Raw genomic sequence first — 21845 nt, 5'->3', positions numbered from 1 at the left:
TCTGCCTGGTCTCTGCCAAGGGAAAGAAAGGCAGGTGCAGGCAAGGCCCGTGCCAACGAGAAGAGCTGGAGAGCCCCTGGGCTCCCTCTTCTCCAGGCCACGGGCCTTGGCCGAGGAGGAGTGGGAAGACATCACCATTCTCAACATCTGGGTCAATCCCTTAGCTCTTCCAGGACCCCGATGCTGGTCCCCAGGAGGAGCCCGGCTGGCCCAGCAGCCCGAGCACAGAGGGGACAGTGGAGGAAGAGGCCACCTCCAGATCGCATCTCCTGCCCCGGCTGGACCCGCGCATGCCAAGCTGGCAGCTTCTGCCCTGGCTGGAAGGTGTTCAGCGCCAGCCAGGGACCAAGACAGCAGCTGGTGTCACCGCGCAGCCGTGACAGAGCCACGATGGAGGAGCTATGCGTGGCAGACAGCCATCCCGGCCAGTGGCACCCAGGCCTGTCCCGCCGCACTGCGCAAACGGGGACCAGCCGTGCCCCGGCCACCTCTGCCTGGAGAAAGCCCTCAGTGGCCACCGGGAACCCCTGGGTAGCTGCCATTGAGTTCTTCACAAACCCTGTGCAGCACCATCCCTTGCTGCCCCCTGACAGCCAGCTAGACCCACTAAGAGCAGTGTTCTCCCTTGGGAAAGACAAGCAGCAGAGCCTGGTACACACCTGGGCTTCCCGACCTTCCTGCATCTTCTCCTGGCTCCATCCGCAGAGGCTTTTCCTCTCTTCCACCTCTTCTTCTCCACATGGCTTTCACTGTCCCCTCCCCAGGCTTATTTTCTCTTGCGCTGTCTTCTCTTTTCCTTGTTCTGGGCAGAGCCTGCAAACCTTTCCATCCCACAGGGGTATTAGTTTGGGAATGCCATGATCCGCCCCCCCAATTAGTTCTGATTTTAGCCAGAGTTGAGCTCATTTTCCCTGCTTTCCTTGGAAAGCCTCCCCACTTCTTCTGGGCGCCCCAGGGGAGCCTGCTGTGCTCTCGAGGGTGGTTGGAGGCAAAGCTGGTAGTGCCTGCAACAGAAATGCAACAGCCACACTCGCCCCATGCTTGGGGACCTGATGTACCCCTCCTGTTTCAGACTCCACCACCGCATCTCCCCCAGCTTCATCAAGGGCACCAAGCAGGGAGGGAGGTGCATGTGGCGAGGCTTCTGCCCCATGCTCGGCGTCTGCTGGCACTGCAGGATCACTTTGCTCTTCCAAAGGCAGAGCAAGGAAGAAAAACCACCCACAACAGCACAGTGACTTCTTGGAAGCCAAAAGCTGCTCAAACAAAACCCATTCAAATCCCTGCCCCACCGGTGTTTTCAGCCCCCTGGTGACCCATCTGCAGCTTTCTGCTCATCTTGCAGAGCAAACCCTTTGTGCTCCGAGAGACAGGGGCCAAGCAGAGGCCAGGGGACAGGTGGGGCTGAGAGGATACCACTTGGTGCCCAGCCCTGCCAGAAAGGATGCGGTGGTTTCTGGCCTCCCCAGCCCATGAATAGCCTCAGTCCCTCCTCTCACCTCTGCATCCCTCCGGGGGCGCTGGTGACTCCTCAGCTGCTGGATGGGAAAGGCCAGCCATCTCCTCCCCAAGGATTTCCCTGGCGTTCTCCACCAGAAACTCCACCAGCACCTTCACGTGCCCACATCAAACCCTCGGTCTCAACCCTGTGGCCTGAGAACAGACCAAGCAGCCTCTACCCCTCAGCACCCTGGCCTCTGCGCAGAGGGTAGCTGTGGCTGTGGGGCTGCTCTTGCTGCTGCCACCAGCAGCACTTGCTCCAGAGAGGAGGCAGCCAGGGAGCTCGGGAAGAGCAGCCCGGCTCGCACGGGCTGGGAAGGCTGCAGGCGGCTGGTGGATACAGCCTACCTTCTGCGTCACCTCCAGCACGGCCTCCAGCGGGAGCACCTCCAGTTTGCCGAAGTGTTGCCTGAGCTCCTCCTCTGCCATCCGAGCCCAGCAGATCCTCTCACATGAAGGGAACCTCTTCTTCGCTCCAGCCTTTCCCCCAGGTCTCCAGGGCCTGGGATGTCTGGAGGCTGCTCTTGCCAGGACCGCCATGCCCCAGGAGGACTGGCAGAACCTAGACCAGCCTCTAGTGCTGCCACAGCTGAGCGAAGGCCAGCAGAATTTTCAGATGGAGAGAAATAAGTCCTTAAAAATGTTACTGGAAGATGAGTTCTTGTGGCCGTAGGGAACTGGGCATCACAACTGTTTTCATTGCCTTGTCCTGTGCTCGGTCCTGCCTTGTGGTCTTCAACAGCCGTGGTCCTCACTTTGCTGTCAGCAGCTTGGTGGGGAAGTAGTGGCCGGGGTTTCCACTCAGCAGCAAGGTGGTGTTGCCACCTGCTTAGCCAGGATGTCCTTAAGCCACCTCGCCTCAGTCTGGGGTGTGTGTGGCTTTCCCTGGATTTCCCATGCCCATGCCTGCATTTGCAGTCAGTCCCCCTCTATGTCTGCAGGTCTCCCTGCACCACTGCGATGAGGATTACAACTGCATCTTTTCTCTTCCCAAAATGGGATGGCCACCTCTTGTTAGGGAACAGGGAGAAAGAGGATAAACAGCAGTCACTAATAATTTAAAATGTACATAGAAGGAAACCTTCTGACATGAGGATGATGGGTAAAAGCCATTTAGCAGTCGTCTTCTGCATCCTCTGGTAGATGTGCATCATGGTGATGAATCTCCATCTTTAAAACCATGAAGTTGGACAGAAAATCACAAGAGTTTTAAATATATGTATTTTTATTTGCTTTTTATTTGCTGCTAGATTGCAGTTGTTAGGAAAGTAGCCAAATTCTCAAATTGCTAGAAACTGCCTCTTAAAAAAAAAAAAGTGTGAATACAATAAAACCCAGGGGTTTGTGAAATGACAAAGACCTCAAAGTTGAAACTGAGAGACAAAAGAACCAACATTATGAGATACACAACAAAATTGCTGCGATGTGATAATACCAAAGCAGTCCCAAATAAGACACAGCAGGAAAGACCAGCCTCTGATGCATTTGGACCTCGATTCTCTGTGGAAAGGACTGGAAGACCTGAAAGATCCTGAACGTGAACAGCCTTCAACCAGCAAGTAGCGCTTTATCTGACATGCCTTTATGTACCTGCCCTTGGCTCCTGGCGCAGACTCCAGCAAATGATCTGCAAGACAAATATTTCCGATACGCACGTGTGCCGCACCGGACGCGCAGCAGTTCTGCCTGCGACCAAATGACTCTCAACCGGACCAACTCCTGTAACACCAGTTTACACAACCTCTGTTACTGAGAGCCCCAGAAAACTGACTTTCTCCCCTGGATTCATGCACAGCCAGAGCTTGAAACCCTCAGGGCAAGACTCGGACCAGAATAATTCAGGAGGCAAGAAGAAGCCACATGAAATAAATGTCAACATGGGGGTGCTGCTGCTCCCGGCCCTGGATTCCCTCCTCCGTCCACGAAGATGTGACAGCGCTGGCCCGTGAAGGTGTGCAGGCGCACTAAACACCCTCCCCACCCTGTCCCTACCGATAACTGTCATCTGTCTTTCCCACGGGGCAGCGTGGGAGGGCAGGCGCAGGAACATTTCCGCAGGTACGTGGCACCCTGCACTTTAGACTTGGTAGGCAGCACCTGGGGAAATCCCTCCTCAGGAGGCTTTGAAGCCACACGGCAAGAAGGCAAGTAGAACATCTCTTGCTCTGCCCTCCAGCCCCTTGCGACGCATCTTCAGCTCTATCCTCTCCCCGGGCACCCGCCCAGGGCAAATTTGGACAAGGTCGGGTTTGGTCTCCCAGGGCTCTGCCTGAGGACCTGCAGTGACAAAGCCACAAAGGTCAAAAACAACCCACCCAACCCAAATAATTGTTTATTAGCGCCGCGGTTTTACTGCAGCAATTCTGAAAAGGAGGAATTCCTCCGAACTGTTACGCACTTGGCTCCAACCACTGAACCGAACTTATTCCCAGATTTTCTCCTTTATCGTACTACTCAGCTTTTTCTGAGTCTTACAAAAAACAGGACTTCAGAGCCTTGCCACCCAGAAACCAAAAGGAAGCTTCCACGAAACCAAGCAAACACCTCCCATCTTCTCACCAACGTCATTAGAAAAGCAAAACAAACCTGAGAGGTTGTACGAGTCAGCCCATAAAGCCAGGCGTGAGGAGAGCGATGTCAGTGGTAATGGGGCAAGAAAGGCAGGGTAATTATACCACACCAAAATTGCCATCGTGCTGCATTCCTTTCTGGTGAAGGCCAGCTAAGAATTAGATACACCTTTTTAAATCATCGAAGGGAGTGGCTGCAAGATACAAGGTGCCGGGATTAAGACAAAGTTCTGGGTTTGCCAGTTCTCAGCAATGGCTTTGGTGGCTGGGCTGGGCATGTCATCCACACCAGGCCACTTCTTTTTAATCTTTAAATGATTCTCAGTATTTCCCAGGCTCCCCCTGAGTGAAGGGCTGTACAATCCCTGAAACGGAAGACAATACCCATCCACAAGGTTTTTTTTGTACTTGGTCAACCAGTCAAGTTCAGCAGCTTGTACCTCAGCATTATTTCAGTGGAGCACAAATACTCACTGTGTCGCTCCAGCTACGACCACGAGGTCTGCAAGCTCAAAACCTCAAGAGCTTCCCCGCCGAGAAGGCCGGTACAAACACTGAACAGGGCCCGTTTCGTGCAGATGATTTAACAAGGACTGCATGGGTGAGGGAACAGACCTGGCTCAGACCCCTCCCTTGTTCAGAAGAACAAGTGTAGGAGCTCAGATGGCAGCACACACCACACAGCCCTTTGCAGAGGGGAACCTGCTGGGAAGCTGGGTCTCCAGGAAGCTCTTCTGTGGGGAGGGGAGGCACAGTGATGCCCAGAAAGGCAACCTTGCTCCACAAACTGCTGGGCAGGGCAGAGGTAGGTAGTCCTCTTCTGCTGGAGAAACCACAGGAAGAGCCTTCACAGCGGCAGGGCAGCAGCTCACAGAGGCAAAGCTCCTGCTCTAGCTGCCTCACCTTGTTTGTGGTGCAAAACAGGATTTTCAATGTCCTCCTGGGTTGTTGTGGAGCGAGAGGAGAACGTGGCACAGAAATAGAAAAGCACAGACTACCAGTGCCTTAAAAACATGGGAATGTCCTCCCCCATCGTAACTTCTGGGCTGCATCCCCAGCAGCGTGGCCAGCAGGGCGAGGGGGGGGATTCTGCCCCTCTGCTCCGCTCTGGGGAGAACACCTCCCAAGTGCTGCCTCCAGCTCTGGGGCCACCAATATCAGAAGGACATGGACCTGTTGGAGAGGGGCCAGAGGAGGCCACAGAGATGCTGGGAGGGCTGGAGCCCCTCTGCTGTGAGGACAGGCTGAGAGAGGGGGGGTTCAGCCTGGAGGAGAGAAGGCTCCGGGGAGACCTTAGAGCCCCTTCCAGTCCCTAAAGGGGCTCCAGGAAAGCTGGGGAGGGACTCTTGATCAGGGAGGGGAGCCATAGGATGAGGGGGAAGGGTTTTAAACTGAAAGAGGGGAGACTGAGATGAGATCTGGGGAAGAACTTTGCTGTGAGGGTGGTGAGAGCCTGGCCCAGGTTGCCCAGAGAAGCTGTGGCTGCCCCATCCGTGGAGGGGTTCAAGGCCAGGTTGGAGGGGGTTTTGAGCAACCTGGTCTGGTGGGAGGTGTCCCTGCCCAGGGCAGGGAGTGGGACTGGATGGTCTTTAATGCCCTTTCCAACCCAAATCATCCTGTGATTCTATGAACTTCATACTGCAGGTTATTCCAGTCAATCTTTCCATGGCCAACCAAACAAATGTTGCATTTGTGCTAGTTTTCGGAAAACACGCCAAAAAAGACAAAACACAAAGCAAAGCAGTTAGCCGAACGGATAGCTATTTAATTATTTCAAAATGAAAAAGTTCAATTAAAACCAGGTCCAAAACAAGGACATAATGATGACCACTCTCCTCCCAAGAATTCATGCTTTGGCACAAACAACTGACTGTCCAATAAATGTAACCTTATCCAACAAAGCGGCTCCCTGCACAGCACAGGAAAAGACGAGGTGTTCTGAAAACAGCTTTTTGGGTGTAACACCATACCACTAAACAAAAAGCTCAGGGCGATTTCTGTTCTCTCTGAGGCCAACAGAAAAAAAAAAGAAAAAAAACCACCCAAAACAAAAAAAAAAAAAAAAAAAAGCATAAGGCAGCTGGCATCAGCATTGAGGAGGTGACAAAACCATTGAACCAACTCCAGTTCCTCTCTGTGGTGAACCTGTGAAGGCACTGGGCACACCACTGGAAAGCCAACTGTTCCTCACGTGCCACGGTTTCATGCTACTGCCCTATTGGCGAATCCAGTCCCCTGGCAGTGATTTGAGGAAGGAAGGTGCTTTCCCAAGGGGGTGACGGCTGACACCCCGTGTTTTGGCAGGAAGAAGACAGCCCAGTGGTTTTCCCATGCCAGGCCACCAAGGATGCCCACTGTCTTCGTGCCCAGCTGTGCCGGTCCAACTGAAAAAGCCGTGACTTCAGTAGGTGACTTCCTTCACAAACAGAAGCTTCTATGAGCCATCTCCAGCTGGGGCACCCAGGGATGAAAACATCCCCAAATTAACGGGCACTACTGAAAAAGGGACCAAGCCTCTAAACACTTGCACAACATGCACTTAACTCTCGGTAGCTCTTGATTTCTCACATGGCATCACCTACTGATTGCAAGCATTTCCCAATGGACATGCACCGTCATATTGAAACCCTACATGTTGCAGTGACTTCGCTTCTTCCACTCTGCTTTACTCAACGTGAGTAATTAATCCTCACGGGGCCTCAGAGGAGGAAGGACCCAGCCCAACACGCAGGTTAAGGGGCACGAAAAGCAAAGGTCCTGCAAGAAAGCAGCCCAGTTGCCACGTGACGTTGCTAAAGAGATGCACAAATACAGGTTGAGTGGAGAATGGATTGAGGACAGCCCTGAGGAGAAGGACTTGGGGCTGTTGGTGGGTGAGAAGCTCAACATGAGCCAGACACATGCCCTGGCAGCCCAGAAAGCCAACCCCATCCTGGGCTGCATCCCCAGCAGCGTGGCCAGCAGGGCAAGGGGGGGAATTCTGCCCCTCTGCTCCGCTCTGGGGAGACCCCCCCCAGTGCTGCCTCCAGCTCTGGGGCCACCAACATCAGAAGGACACGGACCTGTTGGAGAGGGGCCAGAGGAGGCCACGGAGATGCTGGGAGGGCTGGAGCCCCTCTGCTGTGAGGACAGGCTGAGAGAGTTGGGGGGGGTTCAGCCTGGAGAAGAGAAGGCTCTGGGGAGACCTTGGAGCCCCTTCCAGTCCCTAAAGGGGCTCCAGGAAAGCTGGGGAGGGACTCTTGATCAGGGAGGGGAGCCATAGGACGAGGGGGAAGGGTTTTAAACTGAAAGAGGAGAGATTGAGATGAGATCTGGGGAAGAACTTCTTTTCTGTGAGGGTGGTGAGAGCCTGGCCCAGGTTGCCCAGAGAAGCTGTGGCTGCCCCATCCCTGGAGGGGTTCAAGGCCAGGTTGGAGGGGGTTTTGAGCAACCTGGTCTGGTGGGAGGTGTCCCTGCCCAGGGCAGGCGGGTGGAACTCGATGATTTTTAAGGTTCCTTCCAACCCAAACCATTCTGTTCTATGATTCTGTGTTCATGCCACCAAATTCCAGTGGCGAGGAAGCCTTCTTCAGTTCCCCCCTCTTCCCCCACGATCCTGAACTCATCAACAGGTTCATTACAGCGTGTTTGCCGGAACAAGTCATTCCTCCTGTGGTAAAGGCGAGTGATTCCTGGCGTTGCAGGGCTGGTGGCCTCAGCCATGCTGTCGGCAGAGCAGGACACCCACGGACACCGCCACATTGCATAACTGGCGGACACTGCACGTAAATAGGAGCTTCTCCGCTCTCTAACGAGCCTTATGCAATTACCGCCTCTCATTAGGAGGAGGTCGGCGGGGAGGATTTCAAAGGAGCTGCCAGCCCAACTTGGCCAGGAGACTGCAGGAGACGTGTCCCCAAAAACAGCCACTGGGGGTGACAGGACATTTTGGGGAGGGGGGGGAGGGGTGGGGTGAGGTGTTGAGCCGCCTCTCCCCCCTCTGGAGAAGGGGGGTTAACCAAGGCGCCCGGCTTGGCTAAGGTGCCAGTAAAATAAGGGCGCAGGGCTCTTGTGGCTCCTTCACCAAGCACTCATCACCTGAGGGGTTCCCGGGCCCCTCATCAGCCGGCCGGGAGCTGCCAGGGCCTAGCCCGGGCCCACCAACACCTCCGCTGCCCCCTCAGCGGGACCAGGCCTCGCCGGGCCGGTGTCCCCCTCTTCAGGGACAGGCCCACCGGGCCGGGGTCTCCCTCCCACAGCGGGGCCGGCCCCTCTCGGGCCGGGGTCTCCCATTCAACAGTCTCCCCCCCGCTCAGAGCCGGGCCCCGCCGCGGAGAAAGCAGCAGCGGCGGCGGCCGCGGCAGCAGCAGCCCCCGCCCTGCCCGTCGCCCCCCCAGGGCCATGGGCTGGGCTCCCCGCCGGGCGAGGCAGAGCCGGCCACCTCCCCCTCTTCTTCCTCCTCCTCCTCCTCCTCGCCTTCCTACTTCTGCACCGGCTCCGCTCCTGCTCCGCCGCTGTCCCTCAGCCGCCGGGGCTACCACACGGCCCCCCTCCTTCCTTCCTTCCCTCCCTCCCTCCCTCTCCCCCGCCCCCGCCAGTCCCCCCTCCGCCCCGTCCCCAGCGCCGCCGCAGCTTCCACAAGATGGCGGGGACCGTGGCCGAGCGGGACGCGCTGGTGAGTGCCGCTTTGCCCCCCCCCCCCCGCGCCTTCCCCGGGGCTTGAGGACGGGGCTGGGGGGGGGGGGGGGGAGCGGGCAGGGCAGGACCCCCACGGTGGGGACCGGCGGGGGGTGGGTGGGTAAAGCCGGGAGGGGCCGCGCCTGCCCCTGCCTCAGCGCTCTCCTTTCTACCTGCAGAAAATAGAGGACGGGCATTTAAACAACTCCTTGGGATCCCCGGTGCAAGCTGATGTATACTTCCCTCGCTTGGTAAATCACCTTTATTTGAGGGGAGGGCGGGGGTATTTGTGTTGTGGTTTTTTTGGTTGTTTTTTTTTTTAAACCCCTTTACCCCCGGCTGCAGCACGGCGGCCGCTGGTGATGCCGAGTGACCCTGGCCAACCCCCGACCCCCCCTCCCCTGTCCTTTGCAGATCGTCCCTTTCTGTGGGCACATCAAAGGAGGAATGAGGCCGGGAAAGAAGATCTTAGTTATGGGCATAGTGGACCTCAATCCCGAGAGGTAACACCCGGGCAGGGCTGTCCCCCGCCGGGGGGAGGGGGGGGGCGGGGGGGGACGAGACGAGGCGGGGGCGGTGGACACAGACACACACACGGACACAAACACACGAATCCCTCCTTTCTGGAGAGGGATTATTTTTATCATTTTAAATATAGCGTGCTGATTTCTCCTTTGACCCATAGAGGGGGCATTTCTTTAAGGGATCCTGTTTCCCACCTTTTCACTTGGGAGTAAAGGAGCATATATAGATATATATATGTATATATACACATACATGCACAACGCACATGCACACACACACACACACACACATATATATATGCTATAACCATGTTCTTGTCCCTGCTGAGCTTTGCCTGAATGAGCTGAGCTGTCACCCTGCCCCGTGCCACTGTACCCTCGGTGGCTTTAATAAGCTGAGAAAGGAGACCGGCGGCATTTGGGGCTGTTTCGCCTGTTTGTTTCTGGGTGACCAAGAGCCGTTTTGTGTGTGTTGCAGCTTTGGCATCAGCCTTACTTGCGGGGAGTCGGAAGATCCTCCTGCGGATGTGGCTATCGAACTGAAAGCCGTATTTACAGACAGACAGTTTGTCAGAAACTCTTGCGTAGCTGGAGAATGGGGGGAAGAGCAATCATCTATTCCTTACTTTCCATTTATACCGGACCAGCCTTTTAGGGTGAGTACCAGGATGGCGGCGCCGGGCACTGCATCCGATAAAGTGTGATAGGATGATAGCGGCGGCAGAACCCGACTCGCCTCTCCTGAAATCCCCAGTCTGGCCTGCGCTTCTTTGGCCGAGCCACCGTTTGTGGGATGGTTTGTTATCCATCGGGAGCTGCGCAGAGCTCCCGCCGCTGCCTGCAGCCTCGGGCAGCGCAGACGGGGCTTGCGGACACCTCAGCGGGCTGCTATGACAAGTGGGAGGTTGGAACGCTGCGTGACGAAGCACGCTTCCTGAGCTTAGTTTTATAGCTGTAAATTAAAAAGTACCTCTATGTTATTAGTGCATTACAGGTTATTACTGGAGAATGTAAATACGCGGTGGGACTGCCGTATGTTTTGATGGCGTTTTTAATGGACATAGTGTTTGCAGTTCAGCGCAGCTAATAAGGATCTTGTTCATCCTTTGTCTCCGGGGATGTTAGGCTGGGGCTGACCGTAGCCCTTCACGTTAGCAGATTAAACAGCTAAGCAATAGTGGTGTTCTTTTCTGAAGCCTGGGATTAAATCTCCTGTTAAATTTAAAGTCTGTAGTCGCTTGGAAATGGTGTATGTGGAATCACTGTGGTGCAGGGGATGGACTGGGTTGACCTAGAAGCAGATTCCCATCTGTGGTGTTTATGGTTACATGAAGATGTCTTTGCAAATCAGGACTAACAAAGTATGCAGCTGCAGAGGGCTGCTTCTCTCTCGGTGGCTTCACTACATTGAGGAAAAAAGGCTGCATGACTTCTCCACACGGCTGACCCAGAAAAACCCTCCTCCTCCTCCTCTTTCTCCTCCCTGTCCCTCTTATGAAACCTCGCGAGCCCCTCTGCTAAATGCCAGCACTCTGACCAGCTGCCAAACTCTTATTAATCCCCCTTGCCTCCAAGAGAATCTCCCCGAACCCCAAAAGTTCACCGTCTCCCCCAGATGCTGGGGTTTTGAGAGGGTCTTTACGACTGGTTTCGCTGCCAGTGGCTTGCTGCTCCAAACTCTCCCATCGGAGCTGGCGACACCCTTTTGGTGCATGTGGGAAAGGCACTTGAAAGGGCTTGGTCCTGCTCCAGCGGAGGGGGTTGGCTCCAGCAACCTCCTGCAGTGGGTGGTGGCTGGGCCAGACAAATTACGTGTTTTTATGGGTGTCCCACTAATGACAGTTGACATGAGAGGACAGCAGTACTGCACGTTTGGCATGAGATACTGTAGAAAGGGAGTTGTTGTTGTTTTTCTTCTTTTTTTCCCCCAAATGCACAATGGTATTTAGGCCTCCAATTGGCTTTTTGCCTCTGATGGTCTCCCTCTCGGTGAATGAATTAGATTATTAAGTGTTCTTGCCAATTACTTCTAATCCAGAGTCCAATTATTGTTCTGGCATGGCCCAGGGTGATCTGAAAAAAAAAAATGGATGGTAAGCAGTGTTGAGGCTAACCATATCTTTTACATAGGGCGGCCTAGGGCTGGGTGCAGCTGCCGCGGTGACGCAGGCGCTACGTGGCACTATGGGCACGTCCCCGCGTACACGGTGTGTGACTGGGTCCCCAGGAGCTTGAGTTCTACCCAACTGCCCGCTGCAACTCAGTCGGGGCTTCGGCACGCCGAGTTCATCGCTGGCCCCGTTCCCACTGCTATAGGCTGTAATAGCGGCAGAGCCGGGTGCCCGGTAGCAGTGCTCCGCTCCAGACTACCAGCCTCTTGAGATGACCCAGGATTTACACCTGGCTTCCCTGCAGATTTTCTTCTTAGCCTGTCTGGGCCTGGAGGTCTCCGAGGACCTGGGAGAAACGCACGTGTTCCATGCCCTCATATCCCTGCTTCCTGCTGGGACAGCTCCAGCGAAGCTTAACTACAGGGCACCCTCTCGAGCCACCCCAAACATCAGGAATCTCCCGACCTGTCCAAGCCTGTTCAGCTCCAGGCTTTGTAAGCTTTTCCAGAGCGTTTCTGCAGGGCTCCAGGAGGAGGGATGAGCTGTGTCCCTCCCTGATCCTGGTTGTGCCTCCTGCAAACTGTCTGGCTGAATTCAAGCCATCCTGGCGCTGCGTTTCCCTCGCTGTAGCCCCAGTATGGAGTCTAGTCCAACAGGGAGTCCTGGGCTGGCTGCAGCCACAACAGTGAAGGCTTTTTAGCTCTGCAGCAGCTCTATGTGAACGTGTGGGAGGGGAGGGCAAACCTGTCCCTCCTCTCCTCTCGACTCCCTTCCGGTAAATTAACGGAAGCATGGAAAGCATTGCAGAGGGAACTGCCCCTTCATTCTGTAGCAAAAAACAAAACAAAACAAAACCTGCAGCAAGGAATGCAAGATTTGGGGTTGGGGATACAATTTCTTCTCCCTGTAATAGCAGTTTGAGTCTGTTACTGGCATTATTCCAAGAGGCAGAACCTCCCTGATGCCAGTGGGACCAGGATCCAGAGTCCTTCCCACTTAAGGACAGCGTGAGATTGGATTAACGTCCCTGTGAAGTTAGAGCAGATCGACCCTAGTGTAACTGGTGTCGTGGGGGCAAACTGGTGTCAGCCCTGACTGTTAGGTGGCGTATAAGTAGCAACACGTGTAACCTCACCGAGACCGCTTAACGGCTAATGGAGTGCTCTTTGTATTCTGTGCAACAGCTTCCCAGTTACACTGCAAACAACACACTCCATGGTTTTATTTTTACAGGTTGAGATACTTTGCGAGCATCCCCGGTTTAGAATATTTGTGGATGGACATCAGCTCTTTGATTTTTACCACCGTATTGAAACACTGTCAGCAATTGACACGATAAAGATAAACGGAGATCTTCAGCTTACGAAACTTGGCTGAGCCTGTCGGGACTGCAGATTCCAAACCGGCGCACGTGCCATCGCCCGTTTGGAGAAGCGACAGCCGGCTCTGGACACAGCTATGGTAGGAAGGCTGCCTCGTTCCTTTTCTGCATGCAGTTCTTCACTCCTGTGCCGATGAACCGGGCTGTTGTTTATCCTAATGAAGAACACTGTTGGTTAATAGACATTGAGCCATTTTTCTTGGATCAAAAGAGCTCACCTGTGCTGGATAATCAAATTGGAGTGGATTCAGAAAGACTGGCAGACTTGTTTCAAATCTCACAGAAAGGCAATTTCTGAAATGCAGTGCTAAAACCAGTTAACGAACAGCAGTGACACACACACACACACACACACAAAATTTGTTTTTCTTCTGCAAATATTGTTTCTGCACTGAAGTGGAGTAGTGTAGCACAACATAGGGCCACATGCTGATGTCCTTACCCGGGGCCTGAGGCTGGTTCCATGGAAATCAATGGCAAAACTCCCACTCACTTTAATGGGGTACAATCAAACTGTCTAGTCCTTAGTCAAGCACAATTCCCACTGATTTCTATGGGATTTTTGCACACGCCTTGGGGCCAGCTCTCCTACCGGTGTAAATCGGCATTACATCCATGGCTCGCAATGGAGTTTTGCCGATTGCTCCCAGCCGCTGATTTGGCCCGAGGACTGTGCAAAAACCGAATGAGGGTGTGAGGACACAGCCTGTATATTTTAGTCAGGGTATTTGCATAGAATGTAGATCGTTACGAGTTTTTGCACAATGTATTGTTAATACAATTTTTAAAGCTTATCTGTAGTTTATTTATTTATACTCATTGTATGTATTATTAGTAAAAATGAACAATCTTACCAATGGTTAAGAACAGCAAAGTGTAAACATTTTGAATGTACAAAATGTCTTAGGTTCTTTGGGTAAACTTTACATATCATTCTTGAAAAACCATGTTTCCTATCGAACGTTTAGTTACATTTTAATGGAGCCCTCTAGGCCCTGGGAAAATGCGGGCATGGTACTTGGTGGAGGTGGGAGGAACTCTTTGCATATTCACTAGAAACTGTTTTTCAGGGTTTACTAACTTTGCTGCACAGGATAGGTTTGAGTTAAAAGTTGGATCTGTTTTAAAAACTTCAACAGCAAATTTGTAGGTTTAACTGTGCTTTTATAACCTGAGAAAAAGTTAAATTTGGCAGTCTCTTAGCTCAGAAAGAGAACCAGCCTCTTTCCAAGGGAGAGGGGAGATTTTTTGCACTTGTTTGAGAACATATTCGGCCTTTGATATGACAATTAAAACTTGTCTAGACAGCCAAGTTATTAATGCTTGAAAATCAGCTACTGCACATGAATAATAACTTTTCAAGTAGCTTTTTAAATAGTAGGTATAGCTGTATAAACACAGTCATTGCGCTACACTATAAATGAACACAGCCACTTTTCTTGACTTCTTTGGGACTAAATACGCTTTTTTCCTTGGCTGCTCACAATAGACTATAACAGGTCTTTCTGAGTAGTTATAATCTTGGTACAAACACGTATTTAGGCAATTTTGAAAACATGTAATATAGGGACTTTCTAAGACACAGAATACAAAAACATCCTTTGTAGCACAGTATTTAAAAAAAAAAAAGGGGGGGGGGGGGGAGAGAGAAGAATCTCACAAACAGAACTATGTTAAACCTGCAATAAAGCTGTGGTTTAAAGCAACCAGAACTGGAATATCCAAAGTTAAGGGTAGAATGCCAGTTGTAAAGCCTCATTTTGCGCTAATTTGGCCTGCAGTTAAGAAGCCTTAGACTGCAAGCTGAAATTCCAACTGTGGCTCTAGTCCAAAGCCTGTTGAGGTCAATCAGAGTGCTCCGAGCATAGAAGCCTGATTCTTATTTCATGCAAGTGCAAATCTCTCTGTAAAGCCAGCGGGGTGTTGCTGCTGCTGCAGACGAGTTAAGAATCAGGCTGCCAGCTACAAAATACAAGTTTTAAATGGAATTTTTAGCCTTAACATTGATATTCCCTGACTTTTCCTCCTTTTTCCAAATTTAAGAGAGAACCTGTTGTTTTCCAGGTGATCTTTTATCTGGTGTGTGGCTTTTAAGTTGTACATCAGATTCTGTTTGTACTCCACATTGAATCTTGATATGAAATGTTCCTATCTTGCTCTGTTTTTACTCTTTTACATGATGACTGTGTCATTTTCCGTTGTATAAAGAATGCTGACAGTGTTTCGGTACAAAATATATTCTTAAAAATGATAATAAAAATCCAAGGGAAAGGTGCTTCTACATGAGGTGTTTGGATTTTTCTCCAGCTTGGAAATGCTCCATAGTTCCAAAGCGGATGCAGGTAGATGATGAACTCTGTTTGGAGAGATATCTAGCACCCTCCCTGCCTAGCGCTTTCTCCAACTGGATCTGTAAAGCCAGGTTTGCCGATAACAAGGTTGCCTGAGGTTGTCCTGCTGGTCCAGCGGGCCATAAGTAGGAGGCTGGAGACAGTAAGCAGCACCGTGACCCTGCAGTAGCACAAAACCAAAAGGGATCTCCCTGACAGCACAACGCCAGTAGAGATTTCCTTTCCTCTGTGCCTTTACTGTAGCCCAGAAAAAGCGATTTGGCTGACTTAAATTTTCAGCTGCTCGGGATTCCCAGTAGCGCACCGGGAATAGCTTAGCACACCCCTTGGACTTTTCCTGTCCTGCACAGTGCCTAGGCCGGGGATGCTGAGATGAACTCAAGGCACCATCACAACGGCGACGTCTCTGACAGGGAAAACGGCCCAGTGATACCACCTTGCCTCTGCTCCTACTCCAGTAGTTCATCTCAGGAAAATGCTTTTTTGAACCTGAGTCTGGTTTTGCCTTTGCATAACTCTGCCAACTGTTGGCGCCCACCACCTGATTCTGCCCTGTTGTGGTTTCTGAGCCAGGCTCGGAGGCAAAAAGGGCTGTGAACCCATTTCTGATGGGTTGTGGTTTGGCTGAGAGCTCAGGAAAGGGCAGAAAGTCACTGTTAAGGCTTCCACATCTATTTGCCTAACACCGGCTTGGAAGCCTTTTTACTTTTCTTGTGCTCTTGGGCGGTACCAGGCTATGGCAGGCGAAAGAAGGACAATGTCTATATAACCAAGGGCTGTTCCACGCGTGCTTGGCTTATGTTGGCTGATGGCGTTCAGAAGCTACTGCTGAACACATCTATGTGCCGTGTAAGTCAGAGAAAACCAAGGCCTTAAACTTTTCTGTTCAGCTGGACCTTGAGCCAAATCCAAACGTTCAAGATGGGAGACTGTGCTGCAAAATTTGTATCTGAATTCTTTGGTCTCCACAATTTAGGGATTATTCAGGTCTTCATTTTGGATATAAGCCCTACCAGACCTGAAATAAGACTGATTCCAAATTGGGCCAAGTTTTTGAAATGTTTTTCAGAAGGGAGAAGTAGTCTGTGAGCTTCTTGGAAGCCGCAATTCTTCAGGACTAAGTGAGAATGTGAACCAACTTTTGAAATCTTACAGTAGAAGTTGTTAGCTGAGTATTCCCGAGGAAATGAAAGAAGCCTTGAATGGGTAAGACCCATGAGGAGTGGAATCCCTCAACTTAGCATAGCTTTATTTTTTCCAAAGAGGAAAAAGCAAAAAAAAAAATACCTACCAAAAAACCATGACCAATTTAGTTCTGTTTGGAATTGGCTGTGATATAGCTGGTTTAATTAAATAATAAAAAAGAAAAGTTATTGCCTACTCAGAAAGAGCCTTGCAATACTGTGGTATCATGTGAGGTAGTCTGTGTCTAAACATATTTCACATAAATGCTTTTTCACAGCCAAGCTGTTAAAAATGTTACAAAATACCTTCTTTTTGTGTCACAATTAGAAATGTTTGCCCCACCTTGAAAGAACATTTTGTACTAAATATTCATATGTTGTCTATGTGAACTTGCACTAACATATATTATATTCTCCCTCCCCTCCTTGACTAGCTTGAGAAGAAATAGGCGTAATATTGCTAAACCGGTTGAATGTGACATCTGCTTGAGGCATAGCATCTTTCTCAAGGGCTGTTTTGAGTAAACAGCCTGAAAACCAAAGGGAGAGCCTGATTCACCATTCTGCTGTGCCAGCTTCCCACCCCTGTCACTCTCCTGCTAGGAGGCTGAGACTGAAGCCCTGAGATTTTAATGTAAGGGAGCAGTACTGAGATTTTTATCTTCCATGATTTAAAACCATTCACTGGGGAGGAAACGAGAAAAGAGTAGCCCCAGTGCTCTCAGGCTTGGTAGTAGTGTTGGGGTAGCGTGACGTGCTGTAGCCCTAATACACCATGAGTACAGAGAGAGGCAGTGAGCATTTCAGAGCCAGCCAAGAGCACAGGCTGTTGGAGCTGCATGACAGTGTCCCCGGGACAGGCATTTGCCACTCTTAGCTGCCACCTTCCGCAACCCCGTACCAGGACACACAGCAAAAAACCAGCATTGCTCACAAGTTTGGAAACCACGAACGGGTTCATGTTCCTACCTGCCTTTTTTGAAAGAGGCTCCCAAATAAATAATAGGAATAGCCATGCCACTAAGCTATTTTTTTCCCCACAGACATTAGAATTATAGAATGGTTTGGGTTGAAAGGAACCTTAAAGACCATCCAGTCCCACCCCCTGCCATGGGCAGGGACACCTCCCACCGGACCGGGTTGCTCAAAGCCCCCTCCAACCTGGCCTTGAACCCCTCCAGCGATGGGGCAGCCACAGCTTCTCTGGGCAACCTGGGCCAGGCTCTCACCACCCTCACAGCAAAGAAGTTCTTCCCCAGATCTCAGCTCAATCTCCCCTCTTTCAGTTTAAAACCCTTCCCCCTCATCCTATGGCTCCCCTCCCTGATCAAGAGTCCCTCCCCAGCTTTCCTGGAAGAAAAAGTCCCCTTTAGGGACTGGAAGGGGCTCTAAGGTCTCCCCGGAGCCTTCTCTTCTCCAGGCTGAACCCCCCCAACTCTCTCAGCCTGTCCTCACAGCAGAGGGGCTCCAGCCCTCCCAGCATCTCTGTGGCCTCATCCTATGACCCCACTCTGTGATCAAGAGCCCCTCCCCATCTCTCCTGTAGCCCCCTTCAGGTACTGGATTCAATCAGTGTATCTGATGTGGGGCTCATCTTGCCCCCCATCCATCAGAGGTGCTCTCCACAGAAACCCCCGGCTCTGCTTTCCACACTAAGGCTGGTTACAGTGACCTTTTCTGCAGAAAACTGCAGAACCACAATTCTGCTGAGCCAGTTAGTGGTGGCTCCAAGCAACCTCCCAGCACCCCTGGAACTGATATGACAGGATGAGGAACAAGAGTCGGGCTGAGGGCAGTCCAAAATGCTGTGATAAGCACAGAAATTAGGAGGAAAAGCTACACAAGTCTAGGAACAGTTAGTGAGCTTTTTTTTTTTTTGTAATTGTGGGTATTGTTCTAATTCTTCTCATGAGGATCAGAAAGCATACAGGTAAAAAGTCACTTTGCAGTGAATGGTGTGTGGGGTTAGAACCAAGGCCAACACAAACGGGGAGAAAAAATGAGCTGCAGACGCTTTATCTGGCTTTGATACACCCTCCCAGCTCCTCCCAGCAATCACTGCTGTTATGAACATACACAATTACTACAACAAGGAGATTTAGCAGCATGTGCAAGATCAAAATAATAAACTCATACTTTGCCACAGGTCCTCCCTCGCTTCTGTTGCTAGGCCTCTCCATCTGCCTGTCAACAAATAACCATATCCTGCTGTTTTTAAAATCCACGGCAAAAATCCTTTTGACTTTCATGGAAATAGGTCCATAAGAAAAGGGGTATTTCTAGCTCTCCCTCTCCAGTTATTTTCAGCTGGGGCATACTCTAAAACTGAGTTTATTTTTAAGGATGAATAGAGGACTATTTCTGTCTGTATTATCCATTTGATAGGGCCAACAGAAAGCGCAGCCTCTCTCTGCTGCAGTAGCACTGGTTTCGCAGTTAGCCGATGAAATGGCTTATATTCATTACCTTCTGAATTTTAAAAAGTGAGGGTGTGCACGAAATGACTGGGCAATAATAGTAATATGTATCATTCACCACAGATCTATTTTTATGTCTTGTGCCAATTTCATATTGAACTTTTAATAACAATAAAATGTGAAATCTTCACTAGGTTGTTCTGTCTTTTGTCTGAACTATTAATGCTCATTACACACCCTCCTGACTTCTTTAACTTCTGGCTTCTTTTATGTTCTTTTTTTCAGAGGCAGCTAACTCTCCCTCATAAAACCGTAGTGTGAAATTTTGGCAGGAGATGCGCAGTTTTGGTAGCAGCTTGTGTAAAACTCCTTTAAAGTTTAAACACGCTATACAGAACAATCAAGTAACTTAATTAGAGGAAAGAATAGCTTGCTTGCTCATGCAAGGCTCCCGCTGACATCACTGGGCAGCATAAGCCTCAGGAGTTAACAAGCAGGACTCAGACCGTACGGCCAGGACATTAGACACCAACGGCCGGTCACTTTTGCAGAGGATAAAACGGCCCATCAGCAGCGTAACTCACACACACATGCTCAAGCTTACTCTGGTGGGACTGGATTCACGGGTGAGGGTTACATGGTGAGTAAAACCACCAGATCAGCTCCAGAGATACGTTAGTATGAAATCCAGCGTTTCACACGTTGGCACGATCCTAACTAAAGTTCACACTGACCTAAGTGCAAGAGGAAACTTCAAAGTCTCAGCTTCTTTCACTTAAAGCTATTGGAAAAATTCTGCATGACCCAAATGGGAAAGGATTATGCCCTACATCCAGTTGTGGCTGTAAAAAATGAGTGAGGTTTCTGAGGGAAACCTCAAAATCCAAGCAGCAGATGAGCAGGATTTGAATACAGGTAGTTCTGTGGGTTTTCTCCAAATAAAAAGACTATGAATCAGATGCTCCCCACACAGTTCATCCTAGCTCTAACCCATGAGCATGGATCTGTGGCCATCCCTGCTCAAAGGCAGCATGAAACTGGCCCTCTGTTTAGATGTCCCTAAAACGGGGTATGTTAAAACACCTAGAGATTTCGAGTTCAAACACAGCATTAGGTAACCTAGATGCAAACCAGAAATGGCTGTGAATGGTATAAAGGCAGCATCTAGTCCCCACCAGACAGCAGAACAACAGCAGCCACAGAAGGGCCTGGAGGGGGATTTGAAAAAGGGGGAATATATACATCAAATTTCACTACGTGCATTGGCTAAGGCCTATAGTGGCCCTTGAAAAATTCTCCTTTGACCTGTAATACAGAGTAAACGACAGACGTGAGCTTTCGGAGTTGCCCACTCCGTTGAGAGTGGCTGGTGTGGAAGGTGCCATGTGTACTTCTCTCCCATCCAGAGCAGTCCTACGGATGCCTCACAGCTGGGCCTTATTTTGGTGGGGTGTTTCTGAGCTTGAAGTCAAGCCAATTCATGTTGAGGGATTTACTCACAGGAATACCACAAATACGAGCACTAGCACTGCACTGGATCTTGTTTTTGAATTATGACTTTCATCACTCTTCTAAGAATAGACGCTGGCTCTGAAACATCACATCGGCTCCAGCATTCTCCAAAGGTTACACATTTCTCATCCTGTTCAGGTTTTGAGGCTTCAGTTTCCACGCTGGTGCCTTGCTAGATCAGGGCAGTAATGCTGGGGGTGGGGAGGGGGGTCATTCAGTGAAAGACCCTGAGAAGGAGGTGTTTTCCAGCAGCTCTCTTCCCAACAGGCAGAAGACGACCTGCAAGTCCCCCTCAGCAGTCAGAAGTGACAGTGAAACAGAGCTACGCTGACTCCAGGTTTGCAGAGCAGGGCTTCCTTGAGACACTGAAAGGTAGGAACAAAAGCCCAGTTCATTAGGAAAAAAAAAAAGCTTCATTGATTGAAGCTGAACAGTAAATCCTAGCAGCAGAGGAAAGGCGGGGGTTTTAGTACTACGCAGTCTGGTATTAACAGCCAAGAGCCATGCTCTCTTTGTGCCCAGAGGCCACGGGCAGGTGTTGCTTCAAAGGGGCAGAGAGGCAGAGCTCTGGGCCGGCTGATGGAGGTGCTGGAGGTTTCCCAGAGCGCTCAGTGGCTCTGCCTTCTCCTGGCTCCAAAAACCCCTTGTGATGGGAGAAAAGCCAGTGCTGACAGCATTGTAATGTATGACAAGCTACAGTAGCAGCTCCAGCGCTGCGTGCTCAAAGAGGCAGAGAGGGCTCTTTCCTGGCTGCTCTCTAAGAAATTCTCTGTTCAATGGGAAAGATAATCACCATCTAGAAGAGATCCAACCCCGAACGAAGGACAGGGTATGGCTCTAGGTAGAAAAAACGTTCTTGGGAAAGCAACAGATTCACTACAATCACCAGGGGGAAATGAAATATTTTAATTTAAAAGTACAAAGGCCGCAGCGTGGATAGCGGGGTTCCTTTTACATCCAGGTTTTGGAAGAAAGATAAAATCAGCTACAGTGGCTACAAATCAGATTCTGAAGGGCAAAGCTGGGAGCAGCTCTGGATTATTGCATGGATGCAGAAGACAGCTTCCACATCCATTCTTCTCCATTTCCACCGCTTTTTCTCAGGGACGGGCAGGTCCTCTCCACAAGAGAGAACCGTGGCTGGAAACGCCGCAGCCAGAGGAATTCTCCTGTGGCTTCAGAGCTTTATACAGCCCCTACAGACAGCGACCAAGGTGTATTTTATTCAGCGCCACTTGCCGAAGAACTTCAAGGCACTGACAAACTTTACAATCAATTAATTACAATTAATTCAAGACTGCTCCTTGCCATTTCCAGTATTACTGCTGTTGTTCTGCGGGCAAGGAGAGGGAAGAACAGAGATGGAACAACAGTTTCTCAGCAATCGCTGCTGTGATTGGGAATGTAGTGATTTCCACACACCTAATGCCTCAACACCATGACTTTTGGCGACAACATTGAAGTTCAGACTCCCAGGCCCCCTCCTCCACTCCCCAGGCAGACATGGTATTTTGGACCAGAATATCCAACCGTAAGATCGAGTAATGCCATACACTGTGAGTAGCTCCTCTGGGATCAGAAGGGCTATTTGTACTGCAAAAGCCTTCCAAAATATGCTTTTTTTTAAAAAATAGTAAAA

The 21845-nt window shown here is 50.7% G+C and overlaps 1 protein-coding gene across 1 annotated transcript; it reads left to right on the top strand.

Annotated features, from left to right (window-relative positions):
* The first annotated feature begins 8677 nt into the window (after window positions 1–8677).
* Window positions 8678–15022, top strand: LGALSL (galectin like). Its single transcript, XM_074150147.1, has 5 exons — window positions 8678–8724; window positions 8906–8977; window positions 9141–9229; window positions 9729–9906; window positions 12595–15022. The coding sequence occupies exons 1-5, from the start codon at window positions 8692–8694 to the stop codon at window positions 12736–12738; spliced, it is 516 nt and encodes a 171-aa protein (XP_074006248.1). The 5' UTR covers window positions 8678–8691; the 3' UTR covers window positions 12739–15022.
* Window positions 15023–21845: the final 6823 nt, after the last annotated feature.

Source organism: Numenius arquata, chromosome 7 (assembly GCF_964106895.1).
Source record: "Numenius arquata chromosome 7, bNumArq3.hap1.1, whole genome shotgun sequence".
Lineage (NCBI taxonomy): Eukaryota > Metazoa > Chordata > Aves > Charadriiformes > Scolopacidae > Numenius > Numenius arquata.
Note: the sequence above shows the minus strand (reverse complement) of the source record. Positions and strands in the feature narration are given on the sequence as shown.